Raw genomic sequence first — 26,865 nt, forward strand, 5'->3', positions numbered from 1 at the left:
TCCAGGTGAGAAGCAGGAAGGTAAGAAACACAGGCACAGAGAGAGAGAGTGGCTTAAAGAGACACAGGGCAGCTGACGGAGCACAGGTGGTAGAAAAGGTACAGAATCATTGAGGTCAGAATTCGTCATTCTGTAAATGTGTAATTTTGTCATTTTGTTTGTACTATGATTCTTATGCTGTGTACAATGTGTCTTCTGTTGCTGTCCACAGAATGGGTCCTCCTCTTAAGCTACATGAGCTGATTAGAGCCATTCGCAGTGTTAAGACTCAGAATGAAGAGAGAGAGGTGATCCAGAGAGAGTGTGCTGAGATCCGCTCTGCTTTCCGGGATGAGGACTCTGTGTACCGTGGCCGTAGTGTAGCCAAACTTCTGTATATGCATATGCTGGGTTATCCTGCACACTTTGGACAGGTAATTCTGGTATTAGGCAAATTATAACAATTTTTTGGGTTCCTCACTTCGGCACCTGTGTAAGAGGTGATCATGTCAATTACTGTACCGCTGTTACTTTCCTATGCCTTTTCTGCAAGGTGTGCCATTTAGCATATTGTTTTTATTGATGTAATCGGGGAACAGATCACGTTGGTAGTACGTGGCCTTGCATTCGTGTCATCAGCTAATGTGAGCTCACATAAAACTATACTATCTATGTTTCTATAACTATTTTATTTTTCTCAGATGGAGTGTTTGAAACTGATAGCATCCACCCGATTTACAGATAAAAGAATGGGATACCTTGGTGCCATGATGTTGCTGGATGAGAGGCAGGATGCTCATCTATTGATAACCAACAGCATGAAGAGGTGGGATGCCATGCTGGATCCTTGTATCCTCTATCATTAAGGTCTCCATGCACATTGCAATTCTCATGTCCAACTAGGTCATTTTACACAAAACCGGCTAAATTTGTGGCGTGTATATGGACCAAATTCTGATCGGTTGGCACTGGCAGAAAAATTGTCTGTGAGGATGACTGAGATCTGCCTGTTTGCGGTCATGGGGTCTGATTTAGAGTTGTATGCTATTGCTGCCGCAGCTGCAATTTTTTTTTTTATTTCTCCAGCTGAGGATTTGCAAAAATATGCTAATCATGGCCAGCCGCCGGGACTTGTACTTGAGACATCCACCATAGCCATTGCAGTTGTCTACAACTGTGTATATGTACGCAGCATTGGATGCAGATTAGGCATAGTGACTCTATGGTTACTCAGAATGGCCACTGTAACTGAGACGACGGAGCCCTGTTTCCTGCGTACGGGATCGCAGATGCAGGATGTGACATGCTTGAATTTTTAGCCGGCAGTCCTCCCCTAAATGCTCCCTACCTGTCAATCACACTCCGAATAAAGACTTGCAGCATGCGATTATGGTAATGTACCTCGACACGTTCGCAAAGCAACTCAGGCACATGCACAGTTGCAAAGAAACGCTCCATTTGCATAGACATCAGCATAGCGTACAACTCTGAATCGGGTTTATAATCTGCTGCAGAAACTGTGGCCCGTTGGATCTATTTATTTGCTATGATTTTACTATATGAGCATATGTCCAATTTGAACATAGATTTAGGCATTTGTCATCAGGTTCTAATGATTTGCCATGTTGGATGGACTAATTTATTTTAACTGCAAATTATTAATACAGATATAATTGATCAGATACACTATGACCTTATTGATCAGATCTGCCTGTTTATGGGCATCATTATTTTTGCTTACCGCTAATTCAAGTGGTGCGCTTCTTTTTAACCATATAAACCATGTCCCTGCATTTTATAATTTTCTTCTCCAGAGATTTAGAGCACAGCTCCTCGGTGGTGCAGGGCTTGGCTCTTTGCACTCTTGCTTGCTTAGGATCTGCAGAGATGTGTCGGGATTTGGCTGGAGAGGTGGAGCGTCTTCTGAAAACATCGAGTGCCCATGTCAAGAAAAAGGTGTTGATAACAATGTGGTATAAAGTGAAGAGTCAAAATGAGTTTTGTGAAAAGTCCAAAATGGAAATGATCAGTGGCAATCCAATCTGCAAGAATTTGGCCATGTGTAGAGTCTTTGAATGGACCACCTCTATCTGGGGCTGATTCAGACCCACTCGCGAGCCTGAGCGCTCGCAAGCGGATTGATGTTGGCCCAGTGCGCATGTGCACGAGGGAGCCGGCTCCGTTGTGCGCATGCGCGAGACCCGTATAGCGACGGCAAGGCCATCGCTCCGGGTCTCGCTACAAAGGGGGCGTGCTGTCGATGGTGAGTGACAGCACGCCCCCTTTGGTGGGCGTGCCGGGGGCGTGGCTGCCCAGATGGAGGCGTTCCCATGGGAACGCCTACCGTCCGGGGCCGGCCCCACTGACATCACAAGTGATGTCAGTGGGAGTGCTCTCGGCTCTGATAGAGCCGAAAGCACTCCAGGGCTTGCGGCAACGAGACCCTACCACAAGGGTCTCGTCGCAAGTCCGATGGCCGTGATGGTCTTGACCATCGCGACCATCTTTTTGGCCGCTCGCTATAGCTGTGTGTGGTTACCCACAGCTATGTGAGCGGCCAGGAGGCCGCTCTAAAAAAATAGAAGGGCGGCCCTGATTCAAAGCGAGCGCTCTGTCAGAGCATCCGGCTCTGAATCAGGGCCTCTGTGCTCTTGGTTTCATAACTGACATCATTATCTGTACGCACTTGTATCGGCCCTACCCTTGGTGCAAAAGATACATCTGATAACAGCAGTATTTATGTCCTACTCTGTATAGTCAACACTAAACCTTGCCTACGTTAGAAGTCCCAGTTTCAGCCCAGTTACGCCCCTTCCAACGCAAGTGGAGATGCAGCGGTAATGTGTAGGACTGTTGATTGCCCCTATTTGCACAGTTCAAAAACACAACTTGTTCTGCAAACGGGTGTACATTCAACTCTGCATCTATCACCTTGCTTTTGTTTAATGAATATTAAACTATTTTGTAAAATCATTGCCATATTGGAGAAAACTTTTTACAAATGTTGTTCCTTCTCTCCTTGAGTCGCTCCTCACTTATGATCATCCATTACCTCCATTCTGTCACTTCTTTTACACCCTTGCATTTCACACCCACAGGCTGTGCTCTGCGCTGTACACATTATCAGGAAGGTCCCCGAATTAGTGGAAATGTTCATCCCTGCCAGTGAGGAGCTGCTGGGGGAGAAAAGGCATGGTAAGATTGGTGGGATTACTGATCACAGTGTATGTACATGTATCTAATGACTAAAGGACGATGGGATGAGGAACTGTGGTGGTTGGAGGTGGACAATTGAGCTGTATGAGAGCAGTGTGATTAAATACATGCCTATTGTTCTGCATATTTCACATGGATGGTGGGTGTTTATTTTCAGGTGTGCTATATGGGGCAGTTCTCTTGGTCACAGAAATCTGCCAGCGACACCCTCCAGCAAGTAAACGCTTTCGCAAGGTGAGTTTCTCTATGACATGGATATTGCATATAAGGGGCTAAATGTAATAGTCTGCGAGCCGGCGCCGCTGCGGGAATACATGCGAGTTTGCCCGTATTTTTAAAGCAGCAAGCATGTTAAAAGCTAAACCAGCTTGCTGCTTTAAAAATACTGGCATACTCGCATACAGTGCTAATTTTCTAGAAAAATAGGTTCAGGAACTCCTGTCGGGTGGGCATATGTGGGCGGGGCTGTGGATAAAGTGGGTGGGGCTACTAGTGCGTAAATCTGTTCCATTTGCCTTAGACCAGGTGCGATGCTTGCGGTAGATGTGTGTTTTTAAAATGTAGGATTAATTTGATCTCTTTATTGTTATTGGCGGTATATATTCCTCCCCCCTACTCTCATGATGTTTTTAAAAAGGTGGCTGAGTTCCTGGCTTTGTCACCGGGGATGCCCACTATATGTGTAGGTGATTTTAATAAGCATAGTGTGTCCACTGATGGGGTGCGTGTGAGGGGTTCTTGCTTTCTGGGTATGGTTGATGGACTGGGCCTGGAGGGTGAGATATCCTGCTGTGAAACAGTTTTCATGTTTTTCATATACTCACCTAGGACCTGGCATTGCTCACGCGTGACCTACTCCCGTGGGTTCACAGGGTTCAGTATGAAACTAGGGGTATTTCCGATAATTCCCCACTGACAGCTTGAATTTAGAGGGCCAAAGGGGCCAATCTTTTTGGAAGCTCAATCAGTTCTGGCTGACGTGTATGAGCACTGGCGCAGAGCTAGAAGCCACTTGAACTAGATCTATATAAAAAACACAAAAACTTTTATGTACCCCAGTTGCTTGAGCTCTTTAACAAAATTCATGAAAGTAACACTCTCCCGAGTTCTATGTCAGAGGCACTAATAATTGTTTTACCAAAACTAGGCAAAGATCCTACACAAACTGAATCTTATCGCCCCATATCTTTTCTCCCCACGGACGTTAAAATACTTGCAAAAGTCCTGGCCTCTAGGATTACTCAGGTTATAGCCCAGTTGATCCACTCTGATCAGACGGGCTTCACGCCGAGTAAGTCCACCTTGGTTAATCTCCGTCGTTTGTTTACTCAGCTGCAGGTCTCCCACGAGGATGCTCAGATCTCTATTATTGTATCGTTAGATACCGCCAAGGCGTTTGATTCGGTGGAATGGGCGTTTTTGTGGGAGACTATGGACTGCTTTGGCAGTGGTCCAGGCTATGTGAGGTGGGTCAAGTTATTATATTCAACTCCGGTGGCGAGGGTATCTGTAAATGGCTTTATCTCCTCATCCTCCCCACTATTTAGCGGGATGCGGCAGGGCTGCCCTTTCTCGCCCATTCTATTTGCTATAGCCATAGAGCCTTTAGCGTGTCTTATTGGGTCTAGGGCCTGATTCAGCTTTGGGAATAGATTGAGAATTAGCACTTAACTGTGTACCTGGACAAACCATGCTGCAATGCAAAGGGTGTATATACATAATTTGTTTTGCAGGTAGTGTAAATACTGCCTGCTTTTGTATGTAGCCCACACATACACACATACTGCACAGTTTTATTATTACACTGCACATTAGATGTCAGTTTGGACACCTCCCTCCCAAATCTATATCTCTCTGCACAATTTAAATCTGCCCCTCCTGCAGTGCAACATGGTTTCACCAAGATGATCAGTTAAGTGCTAAATCTCACTCTATTTCCAAAGCTGAATCAGGCCCTAGTCCTGATATTTTTGCATTCCGGCTGGGTTCTCGGATTGATAAAACTGCACTATATGCCAATGACATATTACTTTTAATTACAAAATATGACATTTCTATGCCTAAGGTCCTGTATATTATTTGACCAGTATTCAGGATTACAGATTAATTGGTATAAATCTTGTATTCTTCCCATTAGAGGAACCTGCCCTATTAATCCCCTTGTAGTTCTTCCATTGCAATGGGTGGATTGATTTAAATATTTGGGGATTTGGATATCCAATGTTCCCCAACGCTATGTGTCGCAGAATATTACTCCTCAGGTAGATTATCTCAGAACTCATATTGCCATATGGGGAAATTTACCCTTGACCTTAACGGGCAAGTTAATTTTGTTAAAATGGTTTTGCTGCCCAAGCTGTATGTGCTTCAGCACTCCCCAGTATATATTCCTCAGAAGGTCTTTAAACAGATAGATGGTTTACTGTCTTCATTGCTTTGGGTCAAAAAAGGGTTAGAATCAAGTTGGACACTCTCACTAGGTCCCGTGATTTAGGAGGTATGGTGCTTCCCCTCTTCAAATTCTATTACTATGCTGCACAATTAGCGCATCTATGGGAATGGATTAATGATACTGCAGCTGACTCATTACATGCTCTCTTGATAGCACAATCCTCATCAGGGTTATCACCTTGTCAATTACTGCTAAGTGATCATTTAAAGATAGTTGATATCCCGCTGATTAGACAGGCTATTCTTATCTGGATCCTGGTCTCGCATATAATGCAAGCAGAGGGCTTAGACCCAGATACTCCCCTCACTCATGCTCGCGGACTTAAGGAACTTTCTTCGTTGCAAGTTAGAGAGGTCTGGGGAAAATGGGGTGCGGTGTCGCTTGGACAACTGTACCATACAGGGATTTAGAAGTCCTTCCACCAACTCCAACAAGAGTTTGATATACCCAAAATGTTTTTTTATCACTATCTCCAACTCAGACATGCTATTAGTGCCCAATTCTCAGACGCTCCTCTGGTTCTACTGGAGTCCCCTGTTAAAAGTTTACTACAATCTGCTGGCTCTAGACACTTGATATCAGTGATTTATTCTAATTTGTTGAATATGCACCATACTACAGCTTTGCTGACTATTAAATTGAAATGGGAAGCTGATATAGGGGTAATTACAGATGATGTATGGAAGGAAGCATTAGCTAGTCCCAGATTAGCCACCACAGCTGTCAGATACCAGCAGATGCAATTACCTTTAGTCCACAGGATATATATGACCCCTGAACGTTTGGAATGGGGGGGGGGGGAGGATGGATCAACCTGTCCTAAATGCAATTCGTCTGATGGAACATTTTGGCATTCATCATGGTCTTGCCCTTTAGTGTCATTGTTTCTACGGACATATTTACCCCTCTGGCATGTATACTAGCTGTAATAGATGATGATGTAGTTGACAACACACCAAACGCTACATTATTAATCGCTGCATTCTTGCCAAAGTGTGTATAGCAAGAGTGTGGATGACGACAAATGGCCCAGACCTAGGGATATGGCTTTCATTGGTTAACACAGTCGCTGCCCATCAGAAATATGTGTATGTAGCTAGAAAAACAGAGAAAACATATCTTGACATCTGGGCAAGGTGGCTAGACTCGCTTTACTAACGTCAAGGAGGAGGGGTCTCTGATCCTAATCTATATGCTATTGGTGGAGTAGGATAGATTTATCTATGCTTTTGTACTGAGTGTACTGTATATCGTTTACCCAGCTATTTTTTCCCATATAATATTGTCTATGTAAGTCCCACCATTTTATTTTATATTTTGTTATGACTATGACATATATTGATTTATATTATTGTATGAACGTTATGTCTGATGCTTGTGAAGCTAGGAACGAGACCACACATATTCTGGTGTTTATATATTTTCTTTTATTACATGCCAATATGTTTGTTAACAAATATATTATGTTTTTCTGTTTCTTTTTTATGTACCGTTTTATTTTTATGTTTAAAATTTAAATCAAAAATTACTGAATTTAAAAAAAAAAAAAAAGAAAACCAAAATCAATACTAAATAAATAGGGAAAGACACATTGATCCTACATATACCTGTATAAGAAAAAGCCAAATCCACGTTAAAAAAAAAAACATTGAAAAAGCCAGATCGAAATAAAAAAACATTGAAAACATATGATCCACATAAAATACATTGAAAAAGTAGGATCTACATAAAACACATTTGCTTTTAGAATGATGAAAAATTGTGCTTGCCTGCCATCTTTATGTTCAGTTATGTGACATCAAACATGGTCTATTCTGGAGCTACTACTGATCGTCAGCCATCAGCCTTGGGTAGGACGGAGGCAAAGACACAATTGGGGGTGGCGGTGGGATCACAGTGAGAGATGAGGAGAGAGCCAAAGGCACACATGGGTATGGGGAGGGGGAGTTAGAGGCACATATGGGTATGGGAGGGTCAGCGGAGGCACACATGGGTAGTGGCGGTCAGAGGCACACATTGGAAGGTGAGTTCAGAGGCACACATTGGCAGGGGGTCAGACACAAATGGGCAGTGGGGTTGCAGAGGCACACTTGGGGATGGGGGAGGTCAGAGGCACACATGAGGAAGGGGGGTTCAGAGGCACACATGGGGAAGGGAGGGTCAGAGGCACACATGGGGAATGTGGGGTTGCAGAGGCACACTTGGGGATGGGGGAGGTCAGAGGCACACATGGGGAAGGGAGGTTCAGAGGCACACATGGGGAATGTGGGGGACTGCAGAGGCACACATGGGGAAGGGGGGGGTCAGAGGCACACTTGGGGAAAGGGGGGGGGATCAGTGGCACACTTGGGAAAGGGGGGGGAGTCAGAGGCTATCATAATGATGTGAGCCCTGAACATAGTACAGCGCAGCTTGCACTCCTGGGGGCTCCATCCCTGATTGCTGTGCTGTTGCAAGTTTTATTGTTAATATAATCTATGCTGCATAGTACAGCGCAACTTTCGCTGGGGGAACAAATACCATCTTGAAGGCATCTGGATGGCTGCTCAGTGTCCTGACAGGAACTTCTGGAGCATTTCCGGCACACATAATGACCAGCTCGCATGTATTCCCACAGTGGCGCAGGCTCGCAGGCTATTACATTTAGCCCATTGTGTCATGCATGGTGTCCTTTCACAATTAAATACTTACTATTAAAGATATGTAATGTCGCGTATGCACTAGCTGATAGAATGAACAATAATGATATAATTCAATCGTTCATAATATTGGCCAGTGGATATGCCGTCAATGACCAGCGATGCGCGCTCCTGCTGGTCATTGACAACATCTATCATCACCCATACTTGAAGGGCAATCTGACGATATTGTCAGGTTCTGCAAGTACGCGCATTAGGGAGGGTGACGTCACTGAACGATATCGTTATTGATATCGTTCACTGTGGGTGCTCAATGTCATTAAGGAAATTGAGCACACCCCTGCCGGGGACACATTACACGTTACACGATATCGCTCATGGAGTGAATCATGTAGTGGATATGCGCCTTTAGAAAATTAGTTAATATTGTATTGTCTTTTGCCAAGTATAATACAAATGCTTGTTTATATGCTGGATTTGTATCAGAGACTATGGTAAATTGAAAGCATTAGATATTAGCTACAGAGCAGTTTTTTTCAAAAGAGAAATAACTACTACTACAGTTTTGAAAAACAGTTTAGTCCTAAATTGGGCCCTATAGACACTGTTGTATTACAAAATGCAAGGGTCGAAAAATGGCTTCTTGGCATGAAACCTACCAACTGTATAGCTGATCACAGAGCAGGAGTAATTCAATAAAATGCTGATGGTTTCAATAGATTATTTTCATTGATATCCATGATCACAGACCTCTCAAGGTCTGAGCTGTGCGGCAAAATGCCTGTCATTGTTGCAGAAAAACTCCACATAATTCCCAGATTGTTGTGCAGCCTGTTCTGTGATGGGATTCGATGCGTGTACTGTATTTGTAACTCGCCATATAATTTGCACAGTTTTTTAAGATCTCGAGGTTTGAAAATGGAAAGGGGGAAGGACGGTTTGGTCTAGTCTTAAACATTTAGTACAGTGCAATACTGGCAAGAATTTAGTAGAGCTCAGTAGGGTGCTTTATTATCATGTTTAAAGAGAGTCCGTACCTTCCTTTCCAGAGTTAGTAAGGAGCTTGCTAAAGATGGCCTAAAAGTTCTCAGCAGAAGGTATATTGTTCCTGATTGTATCAACTTGTAGTTAGTTTTAATAAGTTTGTGTAAGAAAGTGATAGGATGCTGATTGTATAACATATGCTTAATTACAAGAGTTTTCTGTGTTTTTGTGCTGCATTCCCTCTGCGTGGGCAAATAAAGCTCCATAACCCCTGGTGCATATCAGGGCCTTCCCCTACGTGGAAACCTTGGGCTGCTCCGTTCTGTCATTTGTTTCCAGGAATCTTGGTAGTCTAATAATCCTGGCAGAAAAAGCATAGAGGAGGGTTGTGAGCGAGAAGACCAATCAGAATCTGTTTTTATGGAATATGCAGCTTCTGATTGGCCCTCCTGCTAATCCCCCCCCTCTGCAGCAATTTTAAAGTGGTAATTTGAAATGTTTTTAGCAATATGGGCCTGATTCTGAGTCGCACATAGAAGTAGCCACTTTAAGCGCAACCTCTTTAAGCGACACTCACATAACTCACCCACAGGGCCTGATTCAGAGCTGTGCACTATGCTGATATTGACATAGCTGGCTGATGTTTCTTTTACACTCACAGTATCTGCGTAAAAATAAAAATTTGCAGTCGCAACGGGATTGGTGGTAATTTTGAATCAGGCATATAATACACTATATATGTGTGCACCTTTTTTGTCATCCATTACTCATTGCTTAGAATTGAGGGGGTCATTCAGACCCGCTCGCGAGCGCAGGGTGCTCGCAAGCGGGTCGATGTTCCCCCACTGCGCATGCGCACGACGGAGGGAGCTCCGTCGTGCGCATGCGCGAGACCCGGTGAGCGACGGGCTCTCCATCGCTCCGGGTCTCGCACCAAAGGGGGCGTGCTGTCGATTGTTGATTGACAGCACGCCCCCTTTGGTGGGCGTGCCTGCCAGACGGAGGCGTTCCCATGGGAACGCCTACCGTCTGAAGCCGGCCCCACTGACATCACTAGTGATGTCAGTGGGAGTGATTTTGGCTCTAATAGAGCCAAAATCACTCCAGGGCTTGCGGCAGCGAGACCCTACCGCAGTGTCTCCGTCACAAGCCCGATGGTCGCGATGGTTAAGACCATCGCGACCATCATCTTGGACGCTTGCATATGCTGTGGGTGGTCACCCACAGCTATGCGAGCGGCCAGGAGGCCACTCCATTTTCATGGAGGAGGGCACTGATTCAGAGCGAGCGCTCTGGTCAGAGCGTTCGGCTCTGAATCAGGCCCTGAATCCCTTCCAGAGAGACTGTGCAGTAGCTATGGTGGATTCTGCCTCATGTCCTTGCTTATGAAGTGGGTAACCAAACTCCTGACATGTGGGCAGAGTTCATATTAGAAGGCCACTGCAACCAATTTCATATTTTCAGAGCTGAGAAATGAATGCAAATATGTTTTTTGTATGTTGTAACCTTCTGCCCTTGATTTATTCCTTATGTTATATTATAGAGTTGTATGGCCTGCTCAATAATCACAACAGCCTATTTCTGTCATTGTCTTACCATTGATCATTGGTAGTGTGTTAGTTAGCCAGTATGTTTCTATTGTGGTATGCGTTCGGCATCCTGGCGGTCTGGATGCCGACGCTTACAATACCGGCGACACAATACCGACGCCGGTCAGAATCCCGGCGCCGGGATGCCAAAGGTAAGTAACGGTGTTGGGGGGAGGGTTAGGTTTAGGGGTTATGGTTAGGCACTAGGGGGAGGGTTAGAATTAGGCACTAAGGGAGGAGGGTTAGGTTTAAGGGGAGGGGAGGGGGAGGTTAGGTTTAGGCACTGGGGTGTGGAAGTTAGGATCAGGCACCATGGAGGGAGGGAGGGTTAAGGGTAGGGAGAGGGATAGGGTTAGTATACTGACCACCAAGTTAACCTTGTCCGGATCCTGGTGTTGGGATCCTGACTGCCTGGATCCCGACTGTCGGAATTACGTACCAATTGCTCCATGGTGATCTAGTATTACAGACAAACAGTTTACTATGCTGTGTTTATTTAGTCTTCTTTCTTTTAAACCATGACTCCCAAACCATCATTATGTCAGTTGTATTTTTGTTTTTAAAACTCTGAAATACATGTATTATATGAATATACCCTGGTATTTGGGACTTAAAAGTGCCGTTTAAAGATAAACTTGATGTCATGGCATAGATTAGTTTGAGGAATATAATTGGTAAAATTAATTTTGGTACATTTTAATTGACATATATCATTAGCATGAATGAAAACATTAGCATAAAAAATATGTCATACAAACCAGTAACTATATTGGTGTCTTTAAAATCTCAGTTCTTGGTGTGTACTATCTTTGTAAAAGTATAGGGAATACATTTATGGTATATTTATTATTCTGGTCTCCAGATTCTCCCACTACTTCTGCAAAAGCTCAGACAGATCATGTCTGGTTATTCTCCAGAACATGCAGTTTCTGGTATCACCGATCCCTTTCTACAGGTAATGTATGTTATACCAAACCACAATGCATTGTCTCCTAAATTGCTTTGATTCTATCCCATATTTTTCTGAATCTGGTTTCACTACGTCTTTGCCTATTGCCTCTGATTTCCTATACATTTCAGTACATTGCTTTCTCTTGAAATTGTGCCTCATTGTAAATATTCCCTCTCATTGGAAATATTCCATTCTTCCCCTCTTTACACTGACTCCTGTTTCATATTTGCTAGTCTACAATAGGTCACTTTAACCAGGGACGTGCAGAGCCTGCCCTCTCATAATGATTAAAAAAAAATAATACAAAGAAGATATTTATAACATAGATTGTGTCATAAATATCTGCTTTGCATTATTCTACCACTGACAATAGAAAAGCGGGGGGTGGGGCCATGCCATTGACTGTAAAAGCCCATTGAAAAAAGAGGGCAAATCGGCACCTATAGAAGTGCCTCAATGACAGGGCGTACTTTCAGCCCACATAAAAGTACGCCCCTGTCGTCAGGCAGATGTGATAGGACAGCGGCTCCATCACTGTATCCCTTGTCATCACCCGGTGGGTAGTGGGTATATGCGGCGGGGACACGGCAGAGGTGCGGGTGTTAGTGGCAGTGGGATCCGGTGGAGATAGCTGGCATGGAGGCAGGTCTGCATCCGAGAGGATCCAGTCCATGCCAACTATTCGGCAGCAGTTCAAATTTAAAAAATGGCGGCTCAACAGCATTTTTTAAATTCAAGATGGCCGCCGCAAGCCAATTACAGCTCACCACGTCATCGCCCTGCCATCTCTGACTGGCTTGTATAAGCCAGTGCGAGGCAGCGTCTGGCAATTCACTGGCAGGGAAGGAGCGTGCAAGAGCTCCCGAAGTTAGAATACACCAGTAGCCCTGGGGAAGCGGCGGCCATGCAAAAGAGCCTTGAGGCCGCCCCCCCCCCGGGTGAAGACGCCGTATAATCAACGTAAAAAATGAAACGTCTTGTATTTATTTAAATATTTTCTTTACAGGCGGACTACAGGTGTCAGCGGTCCCTTAATGTCCGGGCATGTAGGCAATTGTGGCAAGTGCTGGCATGCTGGGGAAGGCTTGCTGAGACCTGTAGGCCGCCTGTAAAGAATAATATTCTCATACCATGAACCCCAAACCCACCGCCACCAGGGGTGTGGGGCATAGCACTGGACTTTCAGCCTTTCAGTGTGCTGGTTGTTGCTCGGGAAGGGGGGCCCCTTTTAAATTTTTTGGGATCCCCACTTTCCAAGGAATTCCAGCACTGGGCTGACTAGTTTATGGGTGGTTAATGTGATGGCAGAGGGACCCCACACTGAGTGTACCCCCTGCTTTGGCATTATCCCCCTGGCTAGTTCAGCCTGGTGCTGGTTACTGTTAAATAGGGGGAACCCTACGCTGTTTTTTTTTTACATTTATTTTAATGGGGTGGGGGGCTGTTAATTAGCCAGTGCCTTCCCAGCCACTGACCTCACCGCATGTCACTTACTTTAACGTCCCCCTGTCCACTACATTTGACCTTTCTATCCAAGTACACCATTCCTGTATTCCTCCTGCATTGCATGTTTCCTATATATCACTATGCCTCTTCCCTAGGTCTATGCAATTCCGTTACTTACTAGGATAGCTATATATATATATATATATATATATATATATATATATATATATATATACTATTTTCATTGTGCCCATCTCCTACTTTACTGCTCACCATGTTCTAGAAGCAATTTGTTGAGTTATATTTGCTTTTTCTCAGGTCCGTCTTCTTCGACTATTGAGAATTTTAGGGCAGAATGATGAAAGTGTCTGTGATGCAATGAGTGACTTGCTTGCCCAGGTAAGAGCACCTCCAGAGTGCCAAGCACGGAGGACTGTTATATGGCAGAGGTACACAACTTCTATTCCAGGATTGTACACAGTACATTGCATTGCAAACACTTCTTTAGGGGTCCCAGAAAAAAGGTATGCTAACACTTTCGATCCCAGAACACCTGAATACTGACACTTAAGACCCAGTTGAAAAAAGGATGTCCTAAAGAATGTACTAATTCAGTATGAAGTCTGATACTGCAGTAGTAATACAGTAACGCCTATTGTCTTTCTCTATCAGGTTTCCACTTGCACAGAAACACAATCTAATGCTGGTAATGCTGTTTTGTATGAAACCGTTCTCACTATTGTGGAAACCAAATCTGCAAGTGGCCTACGGGTGAGTGTGCATAAGCTAAGCTCTTTTATATATAAACCCAAAATATGTCGCCTTGTGTACAGTGGTTTGGAAATATTCTTACACCCATTAAAACCAATAGCAATTGGCCTAGGTAACATTGACATGGTTCCTGATATTTCATAGATCTTGTAATGAGCTTGCATAGGCCTCATGCACAGGACTTGTAGAGGGCTCAAACACAGGCCTGGGGAATGCAGTGGGCTCACACTCAGGCCCGAGGTTTGCAGAGGACTCGTGTCCAGTTTTGTGTTTGTAATAAAGTATGCAGTCAAATACAATCAATATTTATAGTTTTACACCAGTGTTATCAACGAGTGATATTCTTTATTTATTACCTCTTATTTATATAGCGCACACATATTCCGCAGCGCTTTGCAGAGAATATCTGGCCATTCACATCAGTCACTGCCCCACAGGAGCTTACAATCTATGTTCCCTATAACATGCTCACACACATATACACACTAGGGCAGGGATGGGGAACCTCAGGCCCTGGGGCTGTATAAGGTCCGTGGAATCATTTGGTCTGGCCCTCAGAGCTTTTTTTTGCTAGCCTCATCTGGCTAGCAGGGTGCCAAGAATGACACCCTGCAGCCAGAATCTATGCAGCAGTGCCACCAGGAGCATCCTTAGGACCCTTTAGACGGTACACTGCTGCCCTTACACCTCCCCGGAGCATCCTCAGGATGCTCTGGGTATTGCTGTAATCAACAGCGATTGTGGCCCAACCCCGTGTGGAGGGACCGCGGCCTGCACCGGGGTATGCAGTTCGGGAAGCCGGCGGACGTAATCCCGACGGCCAGCTTCCCGACTGCTTTATCCCGGCGAGGGTTAAATGACCGGCGTCTATATCTAGACGCCTATCATTTTACCGACGCCGGTAGACCGGCGCCCGACATCCCAATCGAAGTGGGGGGCGGGAGGGTTAGGCTTAGGGCTCCCGGGGGGGACTTAGGGTTAGGCACCCCCCCTGGGAGGTTAGGGTTAGGCTAGGGGGAGGGAGGGTTAGGCACCCCCCCGGGGGACTTAGGTTTAGGCGGCGGGGAAGGTTTAGGCACTTAGAGGGGGGATTAGGGTTAGGCAATGGGGGGAAGGTTAGGGTTAGGCACCCCTAAGGAGGATTAGGGTTATGGGGGGTAGGGTAGGTTAGTAAATACTTACCTGGGGACGATCGGTATTTTCACCCATGTCGGGCATGTCCGGCGGTAATTCATACAGATTCCTGCATCAGGCCCACGAATGATGTTATATATATCAAAATGGCCCTCGACAGAAAAAAGGTTCCCTGCTCCTGCACTAGGGTTAATTTTGTTGGGAGCCAATTAACCTACCAGTATATTTTTGGAGTGTGGGAGGAAACCGGAGTACCCATAGGGAGAATATACAAACTCCACACAGTTCGGGCCATAGTGGGAATCGTACCTACAACCTCAGTGCTGTGAGGCAGTAATGCTAACCATTACACCGTCTGTGCTGCCCTATTCTTGTTTTATTTATTTATTAATTATTGGCAGTTATTTATATAGCGCACATTCCGCAGTGCTTTAGAATATTTAGTCATTTACATCAGTCCCTGCCCCAGTGAAGCTTGCAGTCTATGTTCTCTCACGCATACACACTAGGGTTAATTTTTGGTTGGGAGCCAATTAACCTGTTGGTATAATTTTGGAGTGTGGGAGGAAACCCACGCAAGCATGGGGAGAATATATAAACTCCACACAGGCCCGTGGTTGGGATCGATCCCAAGGCCTCAGTGCTGTGAGGCAGTAATGCTAACAATTACACCATCCATGCTCCCCATTCTTGTTATCACTCATTACTAATCTTAAATTGCTACAACCAATCCTGTGGAGTAAGGCTCGTTTTGGATGGGCTGCCATGCAGCCCTTGTAGGTAGCTATTATTTTGGTGTTATTTGTGTTTCTAGTTTAGGAGCTGTGCGCTGTAGCAGCACACAGTGGGCCTGATTCAGACCCGCTCGCAAGCGGGTCGATTGTTAGGCAGTGCCGCACGCGAGCCCCGACCGAGCGCAAAAAGCACTCGCTCCGGCGCTCGCATCCAAAAGGGCCGGCTGTCGATGTCTATTCTTCTCGGTTCTCAATTGCGTTCAATGGATTCAATGGATCTTCAGTTAGTTGCTTGGAAGCTGGTCTTCCTTATGGCTATTGCCTGTTCTCGGCATAGTTCCGTGTTTAGGGTTTTCAAGTCGCCCTTGCTGGTTTTCCATGAAGACTGTGCTGTTCGCCGTACAGGTTTTATGAGTCCAGACGACACTGGTTTCGGATATTGTCCTTCTGGTTCTTCCTCCTTTGGCGGATTCCCGGGACGGGAGTGATCTGGCTCTGCTAGTTGGGCTGAGCTCTGCAGATTTCCTTGGACACGTCTTCTTTAGTACGCCGCACGTTTCTTTGCGGGTTCCTTATGATGCGTAGAAACATGGTTGGCAGGCTACTCAGCAGACCCTTGCGCGTTGGATTCACTCGGGCATTACTCTAGCCTATTCTGGAGTGGGGTGACCGCCACCAGACCAGGTGTCGGCTCCTTCCGCTAGGGCGGTGACAATCTTTAGGGGCAGCGCGACGCAGGACTGCAGCGACACAGTTCCCTTGTGCGGCTATCTCGTCCCCTGTCCGCATGTTTGCTCATTTTTTAAGTTTCAGGTTTTTTTGCCTCCAACAGCAACCACGTTGGGCGTACAGTTCTCAGGTCAGGCAGCCTGAGCGTTCCCTCCTCCTGGGGGCGGCTTTGGTACGTCCCATGGTCCAGCGTTCCCCAGCCTTGCTGCAAGAGAAAATAAGATTTTTGGTCAACTTGCTGTTGAATTATTTTCTCTTAAGAAAGGCTGGGGAGCACTGCAATCCCTCCCTCGCACTCAGTCGTGCCAGGTGTTTGGTTCTTGACCGTCCTTTTCCCTACTGGTTTGTTTGGTTGTTCTGAACAGTTTCACGGGGTTCCTGCTACTCCTCTCCAGACTCTTCTTATAAAGAAGTACTGGAATTGTGGGATTGCAGGGGGGAGGAGCATAGGATTTAAACCTACAGTTTTATTAAGTGCCAGCTCCAGACCCAACCTACAATCCCATTGTCCAGTGTTCCCCAGTCTGCTTAAGCAAAAAGGATTCAACCAAAAATCCTATTTTTTCAAACACATGATAATTAGGAGCTGATTGGTTGGAGCACCATTTAAGATTAGTAACAAGTACATATAACTGACACATATATTGGCTGATTATATTGTGTGTGCATTGTGTGTATCAGCAATATGTCTGCGAACGATGTAATTCATACACATTGCGTCGGCTGTGCAGCACAGCCGATGGCAGACATATCTGCACATAGCGCTGTGTGAACGGGCGGTGAGCAGACCGCCTCTACACTTGCTGCAGGTGCCGTTGAGAGGGGGCGCGACGCGACTCCCGGCCAGCGGGACCCGCGGCCAGATGACAGATGATGGTTGTTCAGTGTATGTGAACAACCATCATCTACAGATATATCTGCAGATCAGTCTATCTGCATATCTATCTTTCTGGTGTGTACCCAGCTTTGGAGTGAACACTTATGAACCTGCAACCTCATTCTGTCTTCATGTCTCAGGTTCTTGCTGTTAACATCCTTGGACGATTTCTACTGAGTAATGATAAGAACATCAGGTACATCTTTCTTATTGTCTTCATTATTCTGTCTCTAGCAGTCTCTCATATCACATGTACTGCAGTACTGGTACATATCACAGTACAATCAGTGCATGTTATTGTTGGTTGTTAGCTATTCATACCTATCTGTATTTAGTGTGACAACAACACTTAAAAATTGTATCAGTCTGTTAGGAGTTTGGCTTTATTATTCTAGTTTTGTACCTCAGCTCAATGGTATGCACCTCCGGCTGTGTAAAGTGTCAATATGTTGTCTTGATTCATAGAATTCAGATTAGGCCTCCATGTTCTGTCATTGTTATATTCTTTTAGATTTGTTGCTCTCACATCTCTTCAGCGCTTGGTGCAGTCTGATCATGCAGCGGTACAGAGACACAGGGGGACAATTGTGGAATGTCTCAGACAGATGGACACATCAGTAAACAGGTGAGAACACAGCTAGTCTCCAAGTACATATGCTCCTCTGTTAAATACCAGCACCCATTCACCTAGATTCCTGTCAACTCTGGAAAAGATTGTTATTAATACATAAAAATCAGCTTGTACTATCTCCCTTGCCTCCTGCAGGAGAGCACTAGAACTGTGCTTTGCACTTGTGAATGAAACAAATATTCGTGTGATGATGATGGAACTTCAGAGGTTTCTGCGAAATTGCCCACCAGAGCTGAAAGAACAGTGTGCATCTGGGATATTCCTGAGTGCTGAGAAGTAAGATTATTATTATTATTATTATTACATTTTATTTATAGGGTGCCACAAGTGGTCCACAGCGCCGTACATACAGTACAGGATACACAGAACATTACTCTACAATAAAGTAACCAAACTATAAACAGAGCACAAGTAACATATAGCAACACAATTCTCCATACACAATACAGCTGGGAAGGTGAAGGCTGTCAATGAAGTTCTTCAGAAGAGGGCTGTGGAGGAGGACCCTGCTCCTAGGAGATAATATGGTAAAGGGTGGGTGGAGAAGGACAGATAAACTGTATTTCAAGTTTAAAATCCCTTGAGTCCATATAAATGAAAGATCTTGAACAACATTGATCTTACATCTCTAGCTTTCATTTATATGGACTCAAGGGATTTTAAACTTGAAATACAGCCTCCCCCAGCTCAGGGCACCATACCACTGCGGTCTTGCTGTTCCCTGAGCTGCTCTTCCCTCATCCTCTGCCCCCTCTGACACTCACTGCAGCCATTTTCTGCAAGCAGTTCTCCAGGAACGCTGAGCCCAGTCTCCCTGTATACATCTCTCAAGGGCCAGGTTATACAGCACTATATCCTACTAGCCACTGCGGTCTGTGTAGTTGATATTAGTGCCCACTGCAGCTATGCAGTGTATTGTTTTTTTCTGCGTTTGTATGTGACTTGTGCTAGCGCTAATCTCTATTTTCTGTACTGTCAAGCTTATACCTTTCCCTTTATTCTACTATAACCTTGGCATACTAAGGTATAGCGGGTTCATTGTAAATCACATCTCCCTATATATTTGTGAGGGCTATCACATACAATATAGTGCGGTTGCGCACTACACTGTTCCATATTACACCCACATCTGGGTTGCTCACTGCACTATGTCAGATTGTGTATTTTATTATCCTTGTGGCTACGTCTGGCAGAGGAAAGAATAACAAGCAGGCTGATGCCGCTGCTCCTAGTCTGGTGTCTTGTAAGTCCTGTTCAGCGGACTTAGCTCCAGAGGACCTCATTCAGGATGATCTTTGTGCAACTTGTTATACCACCCCGGGCCCATCATCCCCGGTGTCTTCTCCTCAGGACCCACCCTCGGCTGCCTGGCAAAATTTGCGGACCACCTAGCGGTCCCCGTGATAGCTCCCCCAATGGGATGGCCACAGCAGGTGCTCCCTGCAAGTCCTTTGCCTCCCCCATGGGTATAAGTACTTTCTACCTCAATACAGAATTGACGAGTACTTCTACAGTTTTTCAGCAAATGCTGCAAAAAGAGAGACCTTTACCTAGTAAACCTACTAAGCGTGCTGTTATCTTCCCAGTCCACCCAGTTATCAGATTCTAATGTATCATCTGGGGAGGCAGAAGACACAGACCTCTCTCACTCTGACTCCCCCTCGGGAGACGAGGAGCCCCCCCTCTAAATTAAATATACCTGCACTGGTGAGAGCTGTAAAATCTATTCTGTAAATAGAAGAGGCAGAAACCACTCCTAAGGGAAAACAGACACTTTTTAAATGACCCACAGAAAAAAAGGGATATTCCCTCCAGCACACTGCAACAATATCTACAAAAATACTTGAATCCTTCATGATAATAGAAATTCAGAGGTATTAGTTGCATACATTTGCAAATATATGATTAAGCGCCGGGCCAACATCTGAGAGGCATGAAGGGAGCCAGCATTGGGAGGATGTCCTGGTCCACAAAGAGCCATTTGGAGGTTTCTGGGGTACCTCCTAGGTGAGTCAGCTCTCAGCTTATACATGTGCTGTTATTATGCAGTACATTAATTTGTAATTATATGACCCAGAGTGGGTGCTACTATTAGGTAGCAATAATTATTTTGGGGTGAGCGTTTGGGCGTGGGGCCCCCGGAGTTGCTCTGGCTGGGCCTTTTTCAGGGCATCACCACTTAATTCACATATACTTTTTTATCACCTTTCTTTTTGTTCATTATTTATTTATGTCATTTTAATTCTTTCTCATTATATTAACACTTATTGATTATATTTACACATCTATACTTTACACTTCACTATCACCTTTTTTCCCTTTTTCGTGTGATGTCCTTGGGATGGTCCTTGGCTGGATTCTTTTGCGGTGCCCTATGCCTCGGAAGTGAACCCCTTAATGTTAGGGACGCCGTTATAGAGGAGCCTTGACGTTGGTCCGACGCTTAATCATATATTTGCAAATGTTTGCAACTAATACCTCTAAATTTCTATTATCATGTAGGATTCAAGTATTTTTGTTGATATTGCTGCAGTGTGCTGGAGGGAATATCCCTTTTTTTTCTGTGGTTCAGTGTAAACCCCGCCCTTTACAAGCACCTGTGCAATATCATTAAGCTGATGTGAGTGACCACCACAATTTTTTGCACTTTTTAAATGACAAAAGGTAGTTTTACCAGAGTGTCCTCTCTCTGACCAGCTATATGATCACATGAGCGAGGCATGGAATATGCCCAGTAAAAGATTTCGGCTGCCTAAACGTTTAAGTTCCATTTATCCTCTTCCCGCTACTGATTACACTAAATGGGAAGTTCCCCCAACAGTGGATTCCCATGTAACACGTCTGGTCAAGAATGCTACCTTACCTATCCATACTGCAATCTCCTTGAAGGAGACTACGGATAGAAGGATGGAAGCTTGTTTAAAATCTATATACTCTCTTACAGGAGCTATTACATGTCCTGCTAGGGCTACGGCCTGAGTGGCAAAAGCCATTGAGAGTTGGGCAGAGGCCCTAGAAGAGACATTTCCCCCTGATGCTTCGAGGGAACAGCTATCCTACATATCTCTAATTAGAGATGCAAACAGCTATGGATACGGCTCTCCTAGCCTCCAGGGCATCTGCCACTTCTGTACTGGCCTGCTGTATTGTTCGGCACCGCTCATGCAAGGCAGATTCGGACTCTAAAAGGGCTGTGGAGTGTCTGCCTTATTCTGGGGATATTCTGTTTGGACCAGAATTGCACAAAATTGTGACTGCCTTGACTGCTTCCAAGACAGCATTCCTGCCCTCTGCATATAATGCGAAGCCTCGGATGTCATCCTTTCAGTCCTCTTGTCCTCAAGGGAAAAGTCAGTCCTTTCCAAGGCATCAGGCATTGACAAAGGCCTCCAAGCCTAGGACCAAACAGACCTGGGCTATTAGACGTCTACCTACCATATCTGAGGACAAGCCTTCAGCCTCAAGGGGCGGGCCTCTCCCTGGGGGCTCCCAGGGTGGGAGGCCGACTTATCAATTCGCCCAGTTTTCGCTTGGGTAAGAGAAGTGGTCTCCCACGGATGTGCCCTGTCCTTCCTGAGGTGACCCCCACAGCAGTTGTTTTGCACAGGATCTTCATCGGGCCCAAGCAAGGCCCTGCTGCTCCAAAAAGCCATTCAGTCCTTTCTGATTTCAGGAGTTATAATTCCGGGCCCCTCCTCACAACGGGGCAAGGGCTATTATTCTACCCTTTTTCTTAGTTCAGAAGCCCAATGGGTCTCATCGGCCTATCCTCAAACTCAAATCTCTGAACAGGTTTATCAGGGTGCCCAGGTTTCAAATGGATGCGCTCCACTTTTTTATCGTAACTATGGAGCCTGGGGATTTTATGGTGTCTCTGGACATTCAAGATGCTTGCCTACATGTACCTATAGTGCCTTCTTATCAACAATATCTCCAGTTTGCTATACTGCAGCAGCATTACCAATTTCAGGCTCTGCCGTTTGGCCTCTCGGCGGCCCCTCGGTTCTTTACCAAGATCATGGCAGTTATGGCGACCTATCTTCATCGTCAAGGGCTCAGACTGATCCCATATTTGGATGATTTCTTGCTGTTGGCCAGCTCCCCAGAGACACTGCCATCTGCAGGTAACCAAGCCTTTCTACAAATGCACGGTTGGTTGATCAACTGGAAAAAGTCTTCCCTGACACCTTCTCTAAGAATAGTACATTTGGGAGCCCTCCTGGACTCTCTGGTTCAGTGAATCTTCCTAACAGCAGGCAAGATCTCAATAATACAGCACAGAGTGCACAGACTGTTCCACAGTCGCTGAGTGTCAGTTCACTCTGTAATGCAGATCTTGGGATCCATGAGCCATCTACAGAGCTTTCACTCTGGCTCAGGATATTCTTCAGGGCAGGCCAGTACAAGTACAGTCCAACAACGCCACGGCAGAGGCCTACCTCAATCACCGAGGAGGCACTCGAAGTCAGACAGCAATGGCAGAAGTGTCCCACATTCTCACATGGACCGAACGCCATCTCCGCAGTTTTCATCCCAAGAATTCTCAATTGGGAAGCGGATTTCCTCAGCCATCGTGACGTGCATGCAGGAGAGTGGTCTCTACATCCAGAAGTCTTTCAGCTCCTGGTGGACAAATGAGGTCTACCAGATGTGCATCTCATGGCCTCAAGACACAACCACAAACTTCCATTGTATGGAGCCAGTACAAGGGACCCCAACGCTGCCTTCGTGGATGCATTATCTGTGAAGTGGACCTTCCATTTGGCATATCTCTTCCCTCCAATATCACTGCTTCCTTGAGTTCTTTGAAAGTTCAAGCAGGAAGGGGGCACAGTCCTGCTGATGGCTCCGGCTTGGCCCAGGCGCCATTGGTACTCCGTTCTTCAAAGTTTCTCCATAGCCATTCCTCTTCAACTTCCTCTACAAGTAGAGTACAATGTCAAAATTAAATAGTTCCTATTCTGGAACTACATGCCCCAGCTAGTGGCCGCCAGGGAATACTAGAATAGTTCCACAATTGTATTAAATTGCTTTGCTGCCTGCCCCATTATTTGCAAACATACTGGAGGTAGGTACTGTACATACTCAGCCACTCACTCACAAGTGATCACCATTCAAGCATTGCTTTTCCCAATCATTTCTATAGGCAATACATTTCAGTGGTCTATGTACTTCCATTGAACTGTATGTCCTGTTCAAATGTATAAGCAAAATAAAATTGATGGAATAAAAAAAAAGTTAATAGTGTTTTAATAGAGAGGGTGTGTAACAATTCATTTTAAGCAATTTTAACTACTGAAAAAAAAATCGCCCAATGATAGAGGTCCCCCAAAAAGATTGTTCAGGTGTGAAGTATTTTTTCCAAAAGATACAGCTGTAAAATAATTTGGGGAAAAGCAGATGCCTTCCTATAAATAAAACATTAATATATAAACAAATAAATGAAATGGAAGATAACATGGACTTTATCTGCTCCCATCTGTTTTCAGTATGCTATGTTTCTACAAAACTTTCAAAAAGATCCTCTCTAGGGCTGATTCTGAATTGAACGCAAACTGGCTGTTTTTTTCTAATGTCACAGAAGCCTGATTTACTACTCAATTGTTGCTAATGGCAGGATCCATGCGGCTTCAGGCGGGTAGCTGCTCCTCCTACTGTTTTTACGTCCACAGCCATAACCGCCATCATTCGTATTGGCGTGTGCATCTTCAAGTGGAAACCTGTGACGCCCATTTATTTTACTCCAGCTGCAAAACTGTCATCATTAGTATCAGCACTTACACTTGCCCTATGCTGGGTGCAAGAGATTTGTCTGTAACAGGCTTCTCCGCCATATACGCTGGACTCATAATAGCAGGGAACTCTATAGCTACACACCAATAACACTCCCATGACACTCACACAAGACAAGTACAGCTCCGTGCAGTTGCACTGTATGCTAAAACCCATACATACAAATCCATCAGAACCAGCGCCTTTACGTGTATTGTAGATGGAATTTACAAAGCATAAATCTGTTTTGGCCATGCTGTGTGCATTGATTTGCACAAGTTCACCAATATTTGCTCTATAGTTTTACCGGTCAAAATAATGAATTCAGGAAGGCATATTTTAGGGAGTTCCTTGCTTATGATCTTCAAGTCTTGTCTTATTCTTTTAATGGGATCTAGTTTGTGTCATCATGTTGCACACTGCAATGTAATGGAAAGCTTCCTACACAATAAAGTGACACATAATAGTCCTATTGTCAGCTCACTCTCCTGAATCATTTAAGCTATAGAACCGAACAGTTTTTTTAGTAGAAAAACATAACGGTTTAATCCAATGAAAGGGCTGATTCTAAAGTGTTAGTAGAGTGCAAAAGTGTAAATATCACATCAAAGTCCAAACTCCTGCCAGCGTCTGTGCAGAACTAGGAGCAATTATAATTTATGGCGATTCAATTGTTGCGTAGGCAGCGATAATTAATGAGCGCCCACTTTTGCAATTCAATTTTTCTGGGAGCTCATTCATTATCACCCTTTTCACACCCTATTAGACCAAGTTGAGGGTGCGAGCAGAAATGCCGGCGCCAGCGGCTACCGAACTGAGACGGAGCAATAATTGAATTGTTCCATCTGGTGCCTAAAAAAATAGCTGCCAGCTAAACAATTGACTCGCCCTCTGCGTCGGAGGCAAAGTTAATGTCAGAAGCAGTTGAGCGATTTTTCATATTTTTTTTTGTACTGTGCGGTGACTGGAAGGTGACAGGCAGGAGGCTGTGCAGACGCACGGAGATGTACCCTCTTATGGGTATCTTATGAGAGTGTCACCGAAGTGGTTTCAAACTCCGATGCATAAGCGCTCCTCGCTCAAATTGGAGGCCATACTCTGATGGTGCAAGTTTTGACGGTGCGACCTATGGTTGCGCTGGGGAATGGCTTGTAGTGGCATTTGCCAAAAAAAGTTGCAGAAGCATGACCGGCAAAATATACACACACCTCATCTCTGAATTAGACCATATATGAGCACCTTGATAGGTGCAATACCAATACATATTATAGAGTGCACTTAGCGTATAGGAAATAAGGTCCTGTGTGTGATGTGATGCATGGTTCCTCTCTCTATCTCTCAGGTTCTCACCTTCTAAGCGTTGGCACATCGATACCATCATGGAGACACTGGTTACAGTGAGTAATTTGCCTCTTTTGTTATTGAGGTGCATTTTGTTTATTTTCATCCTTAATTTTTAAAGCGCAGCTTATTATGAACTAATATGAAGATACAGCGAGTATATTCCAAAAACAATGCATAAACACGTCAATGTATAATTAAATGTTGGAATTAATTAATATAATACTGATGTCTAGTCATCCACCTTGGGGTAAATTTACTAAAGTGAGAGTTTTTAGAAGTGAGTTTTAAAAGTGATGTTGCCCATAGCAACCAATCAGATTCTACTTAACATTTAACTAGCACCTTCTAGAAGATAATAGCTAGAATCTGATTGGTTGCTATGGGCAACATCACTTTTAAAACTCACTTCTAAAAACTCTCACTTTAGTAAATTTACCCCCTAGCCTCAATACGCCATGTGGCACGAGACACCTTTCACTAGTGAGTTGCAGCATAATGACTTTTTCTTTATATTTGCCTCTTATTCGCATGTCAGATGCAGCGAAACACCACTCCATCTGTACCAGAGATGCCAGGCTGCGATTTTGACAGTAATTTGTTTTAAATTGTACATTCTAATGAAAAATGCTAGAAGGGCTATTTAGCAGAAATAGTGCATAAGGACACATCTCTACGTGGATATGTTAAATAATGGTCCAACAAATTAAGTAGACACAAATGTAATAGCCTTCGATTTGCGGGAGCCGGCGCAATTCTGGCAAGAGAGAAGGGAGCTACTAACCAGCTAATTATTGTGTAAACCATTAACACAGAAATTGTTATATTAAGTCTTATAAACGGTACAAAGTCCTACTAATATCCCAATTTTTAGGAAAGTAGAAATATAAAAAAAAATTGGTTTCAAAGTATATATAAACAAACTTCAGGCCGCCATAAGAATATTTGATATTTCACAATTCCCAATACGTACACCTGTATCTAAGAAGGGATACTTTAGTCTGCATGCCGCAAAGTACGAGAGTGGTTCAATAAATAAGGTAACAAGACCTCTCGTGTAAATTTATTCAACTCGTGCATATACGTATAATCAATAGTATGGCATTGGTACAGATTATTTTTCCACATAGTCCTCATACTTGTCTAAGCATTTGTTCCAAAGGTACACCAAGGCATATATCCTGGCATAGAATAAATCCGTGTCAAGCGCCTGAAGCCAGGACGTGACGGCTAACTGAACTTCACCATCGGTTGTGAATCGCCTTCCACCCAGGTGCTTCTTCCAAGGTCCAAAGTGATAAAATCATTTGATGCCAGAACAGGGCTGTAGGGAGGATGGTCCAGTACCTCCTAACGGTAGCGCCGGAAAAGTCATGCATGCGGTTGGCTAAGTGTTGCCTGTCGTTATTGTGCAAAATGACGCCTATTTGCAGCAACCCAGTTTGTTTTAGGCTCAATGTGTCATAATAAGGGATAGCATTCACAGTATCTCACTTGGTGAGGAAATCGACAAGAAGCACGCCCCTTGTGGTCCCAAAACATGGTCGCCATGACCTTCTTTGCTGATGGAGTTATTGTGAATTTTTATGAAGGTGCATCGATGTCATGGATGCTTGCTT

The 26,865-nt window shown here is 44.6% G+C and overlaps 1 protein-coding gene across 2 annotated transcripts in view; it reads left to right on the forward strand.

The window, feature by feature from the left end:
* AP1G2 (adaptor related protein complex 1 subunit gamma 2) overlaps positions 1-26,865 on the forward strand; it is a 47,385-nt gene continuing 20,520 nt past the window's right edge. Inside the window, exons 1-13 of one of the 2 annotated variants that reach the window (XM_088469987.1) lie at positions 1-114; positions 212-413; positions 681-805; positions 1,794-1,935; positions 3,078-3,174; positions 3,353-3,429; positions 11,722-11,814; positions 13,576-13,656; positions 13,930-14,028; positions 17,643-17,698; positions 18,014-18,127; positions 18,269-18,409; positions 25,248-25,302. In XM_088469987.1, coding sequence (XP_088326113.1) covers positions 213-413; positions 681-805; positions 1,794-1,935; positions 3,078-3,174; positions 3,353-3,429; positions 11,722-11,814; positions 13,576-13,656; positions 13,930-14,028; positions 17,643-17,698; positions 18,014-18,127; positions 18,269-18,409; positions 25,248-25,302 — 1,281 coding nt within the window. In that variant the 5' untranslated portion in view covers positions 1-114; position 212. The remainder of the gene's footprint in view (positions 115-211; positions 414-680; positions 806-1,793; positions 1,936-3,077; positions 3,175-3,352; positions 3,430-11,721; positions 11,815-13,575; positions 13,657-13,929; positions 14,029-17,642; positions 17,699-18,013; positions 18,128-18,268; positions 18,410-25,247; positions 25,303-26,865) is intronic. The other variant, XM_088469986.1, reaches the window with a different exon arrangement.

This window comes from Taudactylus pleione, unplaced genomic scaffold (assembly GCF_031769625.1).
Source record: "Taudactylus pleione unplaced genomic scaffold, aTauple2 ptg000095l, whole genome shotgun sequence".
In the NCBI taxonomy this organism is placed as follows: Eukaryota; Metazoa; Chordata; class Amphibia; order Anura; family Myobatrachidae; genus Taudactylus; species Taudactylus pleione.